This window comes from Meles meles, chromosome 14, assembly GCF_922984935.1.
Source record: "Meles meles chromosome 14, mMelMel3.1 paternal haplotype, whole genome shotgun sequence".
NCBI lineage: Eukaryota > Metazoa > Chordata > Mammalia > Carnivora > Mustelidae > Meles > Meles meles.
Genome location: NC_060079.1, coordinates 51386056 through 51400252, shown reverse-complemented (window position 1 = coordinate 51400252; position 14197 = coordinate 51386056). Strand labels below are relative to the sequence as shown.

The window sequence follows — 14197 nt, the reverse complement described above, 5'->3', positions numbered from 1 at the left end:
CTTGGAGAAATCATTTGTATGTTTTGGGAAGAACTACTGATATCTCTTATTTCCTTTTTTTTTTTTTTTTTAAAGATTTTATTTATTTATTTGACAGACAGAGATCACAAGTAGGCAGAGAGGCAGGCAGAGAGAGAGGAGGAAGCAGGCTCCCTGCTGAGCCTGATGCGGGACTGGATCCTAGGACCCTGAGATTATGACCTGAGCTGCAGAGGCTTTAACCCACTGAGCCACCCAGGTGCCCCTCATCTCTGTTTTCAATCTGAACTGCCATAAAGGCAAAAAGAAAAGTTACCAGGGTAATGAAGAGATAATGGGAATACCAGAGTGAAAAAGCTTAACTTAAGGTCTGATGAACCTTTTTCTGAGCTAGTTACCAAAGATCTTAGAACTTTAGTGTTTCATTATATTTTGATTTAGATTTGACAAATTTTCTTTAATGAATTAAAGAAGAGACTGTCATAGAAATAGTTTAATTTCAATAAAATACACGTTTCAAACAAAGAGAAATTTCCTACTTTTACCTACATTTCCTTTTTTTTTAAATACCTGTTTTCCCGTTCATACATTTCGCGAGAGGCACTTCGAAGTTGATCAATTTCTTGATTAGTTTTCAACCTGATTTGTTCCAATTCATTTTGTAGCTTATTTTCATATTCTGTTTTATAATGATCTCTGCAAGGAGTCAAAAGTAATATCCATGAGTTTTGCTTTTGTTTGCCCTTCATGTAAGATTTATTACCTTATGTTGAATATGTTCTATATTCGATGTTATTTGACAAACATAGCTGTTAGATATATTGCCCAAAAGGCTTAATTACTATATAAAATGTTAATTCATGTTGAATAACCATTAATTTTCAAAAATATTTTACTAGTCTTTAATGTATATGACCAGAGACTTGGAAACGGATGCATATGGAATGCCCATCATTTAAAAATAATGTGGTGTGTTACATGTTGAGATACAAATAAAATTTAAAACAAAAGCAAAATGACTCTAATAGACTCCTTATAAAACCTCTCCTTCTAAGCACAATGACCATAACCACTGCAATCTCTTAGCAAAGTCACAAAATATTAAGCCATTAGCAGGAGCACAAACCGATGAAAAATGCCATAGCCTAGGGGAAAAGTTATGAATGTGTGAAGGGTTAAAGGATAACATTTTAAATTTTAGTTTCTGATGTGCTGATAAAAATGAGTATCTCAAGGATTATAAGGGGTATTGGTGTAAAAGAACTCTAACAGCTTAGGCACCTAGTTGAAGAGAGAAGACAGGACTGAAATGCAGGAGTCTGATTCCAGAGCTTGTATGCAGGGCCATCTCCTCATTCTTCTCTTAATGTTTTACACAGTCAGGAAAAGGTCAGCTTAGCTAGGCTCCGTACAATTAGGCTTTTTTCAAAAAGATACTTCTATAGAGATACTTAGGCGCTTTCTTTCAAAAAAACATTTGTATAGAGACCTTAGTTGTAGGGAATTAAAAAGGTTATGTCATAAGAAAACACAGTAGTTATAGCATATATATGCTGACCTAAAAGAAATAGGCTTTTCATTATTGGGAAAAAACCCCACTATGTCTTAAGTGGATAAGACTATATTACAAGGAAACAAAATGAACTATTACCTTAATACAGTCCTATTAAAAAAAACAGTCCTATTTACCTTTAAAAAAACTTGTTTTTCCCTCAAAGAAGCTGGTGTTAATTTACACCTAATTTATATCTTATATCTTTATGTGAAAAATAACATAAATCTTGCCTGGATGTTACATATTTTTCATACATCTCTTCTCTAGTCTTTTTGGCTTCTTCAAGTTGAACCTGAAGTCTTTCAAGGCGACCTTCTTCATGGGCACAGCGAACACTAAGCTCCATGTTTTGGCGATTGAGATAGTCTTTATCTTTTTGCAGCAAAGTAACAGTCTGCTGTAAGGTGGTTACCTACATAGGTACAGAGACAGACAGTGTCCAAAGCAACTTCCTCTGACTCTTCAAGGTTTACTATATTATTTTCTTTCACTTGGGCTCTTACTTACCACATAAAAAGGGCTCATTCTTATTTTGCAATTTTCCATCCAAACCCCTATTCAAGTCCCTTTTTTTGTTAACTACATCAAAAAGGAAAACTGTCCCTCCCACAATTCTGCCCTGGACTATGTCCACAGTCATTGTAGATAAAATACATGTGACTTCATAAGCTTACCTCTTTTGATAATTCACTTCTTTCTTTAGCTTGAGTTATGTGAGAGGCTTCAAGTATTTCATGTTTTCTCCTTAATTCAATTACTTCCTGTTCAAGTGCATCACGCTCACTATAAAATTCAAATATACTTGTTTATTTTACTAAAATAAAATTCAAATACATATATATATTTTATACCCCATTTTATTTTTTTATATACAATTTTACAATGAACATTTAAAATGCACTGACTATGTTTCAGGAAACTTAACAGAGATAACCAGCAGTGGGGCTTTAGTGTCATTCTATGAACAATAAAGTATCTGCTTTTCAAATTCAGGAGACTCTCTGTTCAAGACTGTTCAGATACACAAATATAAATTTATTATCTTTAAAAAATAAGTATGTAAACTACATTGGCCAGTAAAATACTTAATAAAACCTTCTAAGGTACACTCTGGTATCTTTTCACTAATCATCATCAATCTTATCTTGAAGCCAAAACTTTTAAAGAATTTATATATGGCTCTAGGCTTTCAGTTAGCGTCAAAAAGCCCTTAACTCATCACTCAGATTGCACAGCAGATACACAAGGAGGCATTCTTGTGACTATTTCATTCACAAATTGTTTATGATTACCCAGAGATTCTAGTTTCCATTTGCAGATAAGCTCTTAACCCAAAACAGTGAAACCAGGAATTGGAACAAACCTACAACAGGTATCTTAAAAAGTGATCAGAGAAATAGACTTATTAACTAAATTTATCCTGTCCAGTCAGAATCAGTTTCTTTTTCTTTGTACTTTATGTCATCTACCTACCTGATGTTTCCGTGCTGATGGCTGTTAAGAATTGTTTTTCTTTTAGATTTTCAGCAACTGGTTTAGAAAAATATTTTTCTTCTGGTTAACAAAGTTATGTTTATTGAGGAAAAGTGAGCAAAGCACAAATTATAAATAACAATCACCCATAAACCCTCTAACTAAAGATGACTGACAGTAACAATATTTTGGTACATATTACTTTAAGTGTTTTGTGTGTTTATATGTAAATGTTTGTACTCTCAAATGGTAATAATCACGAAACTTTTGCTATAAGTTTTCTTATGTAAAAAGAAATCCATATAAAGCATGATATAGCAAAACATCCATGATCTTGCTATCCACAGTTGACAAGAATTAACATTGGTCTATATTTAAAGTTTTGTTTTGCTTCTTAAAAAGATAAGACACTACAGGTAAACTTAAAGTTGCCAATATTTTCCTTACTTTTCCTGTATCATCCTCTACATATAATGATGAATTTAGTGTTTCCATATTGTTTTTTAAAATATTTTATTCACCAAGTGTTAACATTTTGTCATATTTACTTTGTAATATTTAGTAAATAATACAGTGTCATATTTGTTCTTTCTCTCTCTGTTGTTCATATAGGTGAATGAATATACATACACATATACATGCACACATGCAATTTTTCTCCTTAACTATTTAAGAGATATATACAGACATTAAGTCCCTTTATCCCTAAATAGTTCAGTGTGAATTTTCTAAGATTAAAGGTACTCTCTTACATAATCACAGTACTATTAGCCCTAATACAGTATCTAACATATAATCCATTTTCCAATTTTGTCAATTGTCCCAATTGTCATTTTTCCCGCCTGGTTTAGGATCCAATGCATTATCATGCATAACATTTGGATACCCTTTATCTTTAGCCTTCTTTAACTCAGAGCACTTCCTTAGTCCACGCTGTAAAAGACATAGAAAGGCTAATTGTAGGGGGTGGGGGGAGTCTATTTGTAGAGCACTGGCCAACTCTTTTATGGAATGTCACTCAATTTTCATTTGTCTGATGTCTCCTTGTAATTGGATTCAGGTTAAGCATTTGGGGCAGAGATACTACACAAGTGATAATGTGTCCTTAGTACGTCGCATAAAGAGTATATAATGTCTCATTACCAAAAAGGCACATAATGTCACTGTCTCTCATGACTGGTAAAAATAACCCTGGTCACCTGGTTAAGCTGGTATCTCTAAAAATTCAAATACAAAAGTACCTTTTTGCCCTCCACAATTAATAAGTAATCTATGGGAAACATACTTTGAGACTATATAAATCTGTTGTTCCCTAATAATCCTTTTATCCAATGGTTTTAGCTTCCATCGATAATTCTGAATCAAATATTATAAGATTATAAAAGGGTAACTGTAATATGCATATATATTTATTGGTTGGCATTCTACCATAAAAATACTCTTTATTTTTAGCATGCACTCAGAGTTCTCATTCTAGTCAACAGATTATAACTCATTATTAATATTCATTTTGATAATCAAATTGTACCATATATGGACAGTTGAAGCCCATTCAACCAGCTACTTATGGCACTGAATTAGAGGTAACAGTATGATCTTACCCATAGTGTGTTAAGCCATCATTCCTATTCTCTCTCCATTATCTCTCTTTACTGAAAGGGCCTAGAAATGATGACCAATGTATCAATTACCAGCATCCAAATATTAATTTCTAAATAGTATTCCCCACTAAAAGGGAGCAGGACTCATTAGAGAAGGGGCTAAGCAATGAAAATAGAAAATAAACCTGAGAAAATTATGTTATGCAGAAATTAATGAACTGCTTAAAAAAAAGATGGACACATCTTTTTAAAATAAAAAAACATTTTAAAGTTGTACACACTTTTTAAAGTATAACGTGTCTGACTTATCCATATAGATACATTCAAATCTAATTTAATGATTTTAACTGCCATATTGAATTACACTGTAGAAATAAATTATAACCGATTTCCCATTCCGCTGCTGAAAAGCATGTGAAATCTTTCTAATAATGGTACGATTAACATCCACATACCTGTTTCCTTTTTGCACATTTATAAGACTTTATCAGGGATGTAAAAGTTATTCCCCCCCAACCATTTATCTTATATATTAGTAACCAGAACATAAAACTATTCTATTGAGTGAACCAAAGGTTCGGTTTGAGCCCTCTTGCTTGTTTTTCTGTTCTATATCTAGCACATAAAGTTGTTTATCATGTTTTTGATTAGGGCTATGTTTTTCCTTCCAAGGTTTTTATTATAGAAAATAAAACATATATATAAAAGCGATGATATACTGAACCCCTTGTTCTCATCACCCGGCTTTAATAACTACCAACTCATGACTCATCTTGGTTCACTTATCCTTCATTCATGGCCATGCTGATTATTCTGATGATTAGGCTTTTTAGTTTTCTCTTTTCAAGTTTTAGCTATTATTGCTACAGATTTATAGTGGTAGAGAGGACATCAAAACACCAACTCAAAATATTATCTTACTATCACAGTCTACTTACTTTTGAAATGATTCTTTTGAAATCTAGCTTTATTTAAGAGCCACAGATTTCGAGCTCCAATAATTACCACAGTTTGACATTAATACATGCAAAATAACATACACTGCATGTCAGTCATGCTGGGAGTAGGAGTACCAATCTGCTCCTTGAAATTTACTTATGTTGTTATGTAATTTTGAAAATGTCCATTCATTTAATGTATATACATTAAGTGACTACTATATTTCAAGAATTATTTCAGGTGCAGGTAGAGACAGCAGTGAACAATTAGGACAATGTCCTATCTATAAATACTTTCATAAGTATTTCTTTGATTTTTTTTTTGTTTTTGTTTTTATTGAACATTTATTGGTATTAGCGCCCTCTCATGGCTGACAAAATTTTGGCTCAGAATAGTAAGAGCTATGGAGTTAGGCAGTGGCTCATTAATGTACAAACAACAGAAAAGTATATTCCAGTAGAAGGAAAATTCTTTGCAAGAGCTACTTAGTAGCCGTGGGAAACCTTCTCAGAAAGTATTTTATTTTCAAAGTGTGTATGCTCTTTGTCAGAAAAGAACAGTTAAAAAATACTTGAGATAAAATAAGTATTTAAATTGATTGCATAAAACAAAAATAATCACCAAGTGTGATTTAAAAAATATTTACAGGGCGCCTGGGTGGCTCAGTGGGTTAAGCCGCTGCCTTCGGCTCAGGTCATGATCTCAGGGTCCTGGGATCGAGTCCCACATCGGGCTCTCTGCTCAGCAGCGAGCCTGCTTCCCTCTCTCTCTGCCTGCCTCTCTGTCTACTTGTGATCTCTCTCTGTCAAATAAATAAATAAAATCTTTAAAAAAAAAAAATATTTACACTCATGGGACTTTACTGGGTCTCTATCTTCTAAGATATTACATTTTAAAAGACAGCAGCAACTTCCAAATAAAATAAAAGCCGATATAAAAATACAACCTAAACCAAACAAACTGCCAAAGCCACATGCTTTTTGTGCAATGCAGATTAAGGTATATGTCAAGAGAATGAAAAGACAAGCCATATGCTGGGAGAAAGTATTTGCTAAAGACATATCTGATAAGGACTGTTATCCAAAATATACAAGAATCTTATAACTCAACAGTAAGAAAACAAAGAACCCAATTAAAAAATGGGCCAAACACTTAACAAACCCTCACCAAAGAAGATACACAAATTGAAAATAAACACATAAATGATGTTCCACATTATGTCATCAGAAAAACACAAATTAAAAAAAACAGTGAGATATCCCTACACACCTATCAGAATGGCCAAAATCCAGAGTGCCAAAGACATGGAACAACAGGAATTCTCATTCATTGTTGTTGGAAATACAAAATGGTACAGCCACTTTGGGACAGAAAGTTTGGTGGCTTCCTACAAAACTAAAAATACTCTTACCATAATCATGCTCCTTAGTATTTGCCCAAAGGAGTTAAAAACTTATGTCCAACAAAAATCTGCACATGGATGCTTACAGTAGCCTTACACAGAATTACCAAAACTTGAAAGCAACGAAGATGTCCTTCATCAGGTGAATGGATACATGAATGGTGCTACATCAAGACAATGAAATAGTATTCAGCAACAGAAAGAAATGAGCTATCGAGCCATGAAAAGACATAAAGAAAACTTAAATGTACATCCCTAAGTGAAAGATGCCAATCTTAAAAAGGTCCCATACTGTATGATTCCAACTATATGACATTCTGGAAAAGTTAAAACTACGGACACAGAAAAAGAATAAGACACAAAGTGGAATTAACGATGTCAACAGTAAGAATTCAGAGGACTTTGATGCATGTGAAAAAGGAGAACTACAGCAGCCATCTTCACAGCTTACCTTTTGACTCTATCATAGTTTTCTTGACGGTAGTCCCCTTGCTGAACTAACTGTTTTGTGTCTGCTAATTCTAAAGCCAAACGTTGACATCTAATTTGAAGGTTGGAGTAATTTCTTCGATCTTCCTCATAAGTCTAAAATCAAAACAATAATAAAACATTTCAAGCTAAACATAGTTGAACAAATTTTTTATTGTGTTCTTCTGTTATGCTGTGAATATCCTTGTAATTAAAAAACAAACAAGGGACGCCTGGGTGGCTCAGTTGGTTAAGCAGCTGCCTTTGGCTCAGGTCATGATCCCAGCGTCTTGGGATCGAGTCCCACATCGGGCTCCTTGCTCGGTGGGGAGCCTGCTTCTCCCTCTGACTCTGCCTGCCACTCTGTCTGCCTGTGATCCCTCTGTCCCTCTCTCTCTCTCTGACAAAAAACAAACAAACAAACAAACAAAACAAAACTTCAACTCTTCTGTGTAGTCATTTTCCCTACTCAAAGACAATGATCTTAAACTGACAGTAGTTTGTAAGTTCATTTGTTTAAAACTTGAGCTCTGTTTTTCATAGAAAAAATAGGGCAACTATGCTTTGGTTACTAGGATGACACATAAAATGACTATCAATGTTAAATAGCTTTTTTGTTTGAGAAACTATTAGATGCTAAAGACAGAGATGAATAAAACACAGACCCTGTTCTTGAGGAATTCACAACTTAGAGATGAAGGGCCACCTGAATATCAAATATCCACAGTGAAAAAATAGTTACTGAAGAAATTAATCATGCAGTTTCAGTTATGGTATTCAGAAAAAAAAAAAAAGGAATTTTGTGGCACTTAGAACATATTTCTGATCTTCCTTCTACTTACCAGACCAACAGAAAGAAATTATAAAGATGGAGGGGGGTAGAAGGGAAAACGGTAAAAAACCACAACCTAACTTGGCTTACCACAAACCTCATTTCTCACCATTTCTCATATTCACATACACCCTGCAACCCTACACAAGATCTAAAGTTCTTGAACATACCATACTTCCTCTATCTTGTTCTCACTGCCTGAATAGCTGTGTATTATCAGAATATTTGCTTACCATCAGATTAGTTTTCTATATACCTCACGAGAGTCTAAACATATTAAGGACAGGTACTTTGTCTTATTCACCATTGGATCTCCATCACTTTGCAGAGTACTTGCTATACATAGGAAGAGTCAAATAAACACTTTTGCATAAATTAAGAAGCAAATATGGAATTGGAGAGGAAAAACAGGACACGGGGAGAGAGTTCCTCCTCATTTTTGCCTTCTGAACTCATTGGATCCTGCGAGCAACTGTCAACTTCACCCTCAGAACCTGTCATGTTAAATACATCTTGTTCCAAGTCGTTCTTTCTTTAGTAACAGACCAGGTACGTGATGCCACACTCATTCCACAAATACTGACTGAATTATTTCTAAGTGACTGGTCCTAGATTAGAAACTATAGATACAAAGATGAGTAAGATACTGATTTTGTCCTTTTAATTTTTATTTATTTATTTAAAAATATTTTATTTATTTATTTGTCAGAGAGAGAGAGAGAGAGAGCACAGGCAGGCAGAGTGGCAGCAGAGGCAGAGGGGGAAACAGGCTCCCTGCTGAGCAAGGAGCCTGATATGGTACTTGATCCCAGGATGCTCGGATCATGACCTGAGCCGAAGGCAGCTGCTTAACCAACTGAGCCACACAGGTGTCCTGATTTTGTCCTTTTTAAACTATTAAACATAACTTTGAAATGTTGGCTCCTAAATTTCTATCCAAGGGTTGTTTGAAAATGGTTGTTTGAAAAATGCAATTATGGAAAAACTACATACATATTTTATATATATATATATATATAAATATATATAAATATATATATAAATAAATAAATATAAATATATAAATACATATAAATATATATAATATGTATGTATATATATAATATATATATGTATAAATATGTATAAATAAATATATATATATATATATGGTGTGTTGTTTTGGTATAATGTTATGTTCTCCTGCTGAGAAGTTCCTCCTAAAATGCAATGTTACTATGGTATTTATTATAGGATCATAACAGGATACTCTAGCATCTCCCTAAAGGATCATCACATATATCATTTCAGGCCTAAGTCCCAGAAGACCCTTTCACTCCCCTGAAAAATGCTTTACCCTTCTAAATACTACTCATCATAGAGCAGATTTGGAGCAGTGTATAGTGTTACAGTTAGGAAGGCAAGCTCCAGAATGCAACAGTCTAGAATTAAATTGTCTGCAGTTAAGACTTTGGGCAGGTTTACCTCTCAGTATTCAGTCCTCATCTACCTCATGGAGTGTTGACTGTATCAAGTAATACATGTAAAGCGCATATAAAAAATGCCTAAGACATTGTAAATAATCATTAACTGTAAATTAGTGTCATAATGCTTCTTCTTTACTTTGGCTTCTTGAGAGATTAGAGGCAAATTGATAGATCAACTTTAATAACTGCATAAAGACCAAGACAGAATCCTGAGGAATATAAATATTTAAAGGATGGCCACAGCACAAAGAGCATAAGGCACTGGAGGGAGCACTCAAAGAAACAAGGGTAAGCGGGCGGCGTGTGTCAGAAACAACTGCCAAGGAGAATGCACTGGGCAGACTAAGTAGTCAGTGGTATTGAGTACTACTGAGGAAAAAACCTAGTAAACAAACGCATTAAGTATTCAGGGATAGGGACAGAAAAGACTGCCACAGACTAAAGCAAATATATCTGAATACTCGTCTAAGCATGTCCTTGTTTTGTGCTGTTTATATGCATTCTCTCCCTTAATACTTACTCTAATGACTGGGTATAAATGTTACTCACGTTTTTACAGATGAGGAAACTGAGGCTTAGAGACAGACGACAGAAGTCTCAAAGCTCATCAACATAAGCATAAGGACTCTGATCGAACTTTGTCAAACATCAAACCTGCAAGGAACCCTCTCTTTAGTTAAAATGTAGAAGTGAGAAAGTACAGTAGCTAGAAAAGAAAATAGGGATAAATGAAGGTTTTAAAATACAGGACAAGCTTGAAAATGTTCAAATGTTGGTGGGGAAGAAAGACTAGCAAAAGAGGGATGGACACCAGAGAAAACAGGCATATTCAGGCAGGGAAAGCCCTATAAAGGCCACAGGGAACAGGATCCAGAGCTCGAATGTGGAGATTAGTCTTGGGTCACCAGACACGCTCATTGTGGCAGGCTTTTCTCCAGCTGATAGAGTTACATTAAAAACTTAAATTTGATGTCCTTAGATAGCTCTGATTAATTTGTTACAAGCCACAGAATCACTCCTTACCCTACTGCTTCATATATTTATATTATCCACTTGATTTCCAAAGGAAGTGATTTTTCCACTCCTTGAAAGCAAGACTCCTCCTGCTATAAACAGTAAGAACAAATAAAACAGAGTGAGTGCAGATGTAAATAAGTTTGTATGTTTCGTGGCAGGAATTGTGGGATTCTATTTGAGGATTTCCAATATCTCTGTGAAATGAAATACCAACTCATCTGCTAAGAGTAGAAGGCTAGAGACATGGAGAGTGGTGAATGTCTAAAATAACTGTAAAAAATGAGAGGACCAGAAAAAATAGAATTACAGCATAACTGTGTGGGCCCATTTGACGTTGGTTAACAATAAACTTGTATAGTTGTTACTGCCTATGTGATTTTTTTTTTTTTTTAAATCCAGTAGTGCTTAGAAAATGCAGAGTTAAGATTTTGTCATGTGGGTTTGATAAAAAGACAGATGGGAGGAATTAAGAGAATCTTGGCAAGAGAAAGGTTTAAGACTGATACCATGATGAAGAGGCAAAAATATAAATTTAGGAAGGGATTGGTAAAGAAATTATATGAATTGGAAATTCTCTTGAAGCAAAAAAATAAATTTAGGAAGGGATTCATAAAGACATTATATGCATTGGAAGCAGAGGATTAAGAAACATGAAATAGGGGGCGCCTGGGTGGCTCAGTGGATTAAGCCGCTGCCTTCGGCTCAGGTCATGATCTCAGGGTCCTGGGATCGAGCCCCGCATCGGGCTCTCTGCTCCGCGGGGAGCCTGCTTCCTCCTCTCTCTGCCTGCCTCTCTGCCTACTTGTTATCTCTCTCTGTGTCAAATAAATAAATAAAAATCTTAAAAAAAAAAAAAAGAAAAAAGAAACATGAAATAGAGGAAGTTGTATGTTCAGTGATCAACCCGACTTGGAAACTTCAGGAGTAATGAGTTCTGGGTGACAAGGAACAGAATGTGGGCTATGAGAGTGAGTGCTAAAGTGGAAAAGAGTTAATCACTAAAGATAAGAAAATCAATAAAATGCCAAGGCCGAGATTATGGATAAATCACAGAAGTAACCCAGACAGGAGCAAGGGTTTCACTAAAAAAGGAAGAATCTCCTTAATGGTCTGCAAATGAGAAAAGTTATGAGGTGTGGTGTTCAGATAACATGGATGCCCAAAGAAGCAGGGGTTTTTGTGAGAGTGGAAATGCTAAGATCTAAAATCTGAAGATCTAGAGAACATCAGCAACTGGCCCTGAAATATACGGAGCAAAGACTCCTGGTCCAGAGAGCAATTCCATGGGTGCAATATAAAATTTTGTTTAAATATAAACACCATATGACCAAGGATAAGCAGAAGTTCAGGATAGGAATGTATATATTCTTCCAACATTTTCTTTAGGACTTTCAACTGAAAAATTTCCCCTTAACCAAAATTAATACTTTATATTTTGAAACAATATACATCCCTTACAATTAACAACTAAAATAGGTTGAGGTATAGTACTGGAAAATAGGAAACGTAGCATCTTCCTTAAAAATGACTGAAGCCCCATGACTGTGTAGAACTACCGGGTTAAGGCTTAAAAGAATAGAAAAGATTACTTTGTATTATCCCTTATACATCCTTCTGTTTTGAACTCAAGATCAACTTATCCGGGAAGACTCAAGCTCGAAATCTGAATTTGGTATTTGTCTTATAATTTGCCATAGCTCCTGGTTCTTTCTGTCAGAAAACATATCATACATGTGCTTTGAGCAGCCATTACTTGCCTCCTACACCACATGAAAAAAACTTAAGGAGGTTTTCTATAACCCTAGTTCCTAGCTATTATCCTGCCTATTATATGAAGGTCTGCAGTTAATGCCTGTGGAAAAGAAGGAGCAAAACAGGATATTAAATGGACTAAAACAAAAGTAGTAAACTTAACCTTTTCAAACATAAAGACAGGGATACACACAAAATTTCCACCACCAGCCCTAACAGAAAATTTCTACATTAACAGTAAACAGGTCCACAGCAAGTCTCAATATTATTTTATAATAAAGAAAAAAATTACATGGGGAAAACAAGAACAATCCAAGTCATTGAGAAGATTTCAACTATTTGCCAGTTTCCTACATATCTAGAATGGACATGACTGACTGCAAGTGTTAATGTTATCTTTTTCATCTCCTAAATTATTCATATCAGGGAATAACAGAAGGCTATCTCCAGTCTGAAAAAAGTAAACCTGTTATTGTAATGGCATGTTTTCTTGTCTTGCCTATAACCCTCATCTTTCCCCATACCCACCTGAGACCTGGAGTTCCTTGAAGACTTGATTTATCTCTGTACACCCAGTAACCCTTACACAAGTGGTTGCACTGGAAATGTCTGCAAAAGGAACTACTGTTGAAATATAAATGGACTAAGCAGCACTAGCATTTAAACTATAACTAGCTCCAGGTATAGAAAAAGTGACTTTAAAAATTAAGTATTTTAAAAATAAATAAATAAAAATTAATTATTTTATACATTATCAGTTTTCCAACTAAAATTAAAGATTACTATCATAAATCTGTAAATAAAACACATCATCTGAAACAGTGATATCTGTGTAACATACATAATTTTCTCAAAGATTTTGAGAAAGACAGCATGAACGCAGTTTATTCTTCTTGTTTTGGGTGATGGGTGTGTTCACTTTGTGAAAATTCAGTTAAGACTTCTTTATGTATGTTACACACTTATAAAAAGTGAAACAAGAGGTTTCAACCAGGAAAATGCTAACTGGGCAGAAGTTCTGCAGGGATGCTTATAATAGGAACAGAAAGTGGGAGATGTGATAATCACATCAAACTGGAAGGACAGCAGGATGAAAGTGGGTAGCGAAGAGACACTTTTTTACTCTATATTTCTCTACAGTTTGACTGCTTGACATAAGAAACTGGAAATTTCGTATTATACACTGTTTTGGCAAAGTTATTAACTATTAGAACTTTTATATTTAGAGTGAGATGTCCTTTTTCCTCTAAGCTCCTTGTTTCCAAACATAGCAGCTAAATATTTTAGATTTATAGAATTTCAGAGATGAAAGATATCCTGGAGATAATCGACTATGATCTTCTTACTTTTAAGATAAGAATCTTAAAGCCTAGAGGGTTTCAATGATGTGTCCAGGATTCCAGGGCTAGTAGAGATAGAACCAGAATCTAGGTTCTCTAATTCATACATAGTTCATGCTTTTCTAAATTTCAAGTTCCTCTTTTTTGAAGAATCAATTCTGTGGAAATTATAAAACCATTGTTGGAAGTTAATAATATTATTTACTGTTCAAATCCAGCGTGTTAAAAGCATATTAATTACAAATTTTATGGGTTCAAATATGGCACAGACATAAATCACAGTTAATTTTGGACTCCTTTAAAACAATTATTACAGTTATTCCTTAAATAAATCATAAGAAAAACAATTTGAGAAAATAACATCAAATCTAAG

At 34.5% G+C, this 14197-nt stretch overlaps 1 protein-coding gene across 2 annotated transcripts in view; it reads right to left on the bottom strand.

The window, feature by feature from the left end:
- Positions 1–14197, bottom strand: part of PIBF1 (progesterone immunomodulatory binding factor 1) — a 202674-nt gene that overhangs the window by 153895 nt on the left and 34582 nt on the right. For both annotated transcript variants that reach the window (XM_046028181.1, XM_046028182.1), the window contains exons 6-9: positions 7401–7534; positions 2209–2317; positions 1765–1946; positions 550–675 (exon numbers count right to left, since the gene is read on the bottom strand). In XM_046028181.1, coding sequence (XP_045884137.1) covers positions 550–675; positions 1765–1946; positions 2209–2317; positions 7401–7534 — 551 coding nt within the window. The remainder of the gene's footprint in view (positions 1–549; positions 676–1764; positions 1947–2208; positions 2318–7400; positions 7535–14197) is intronic.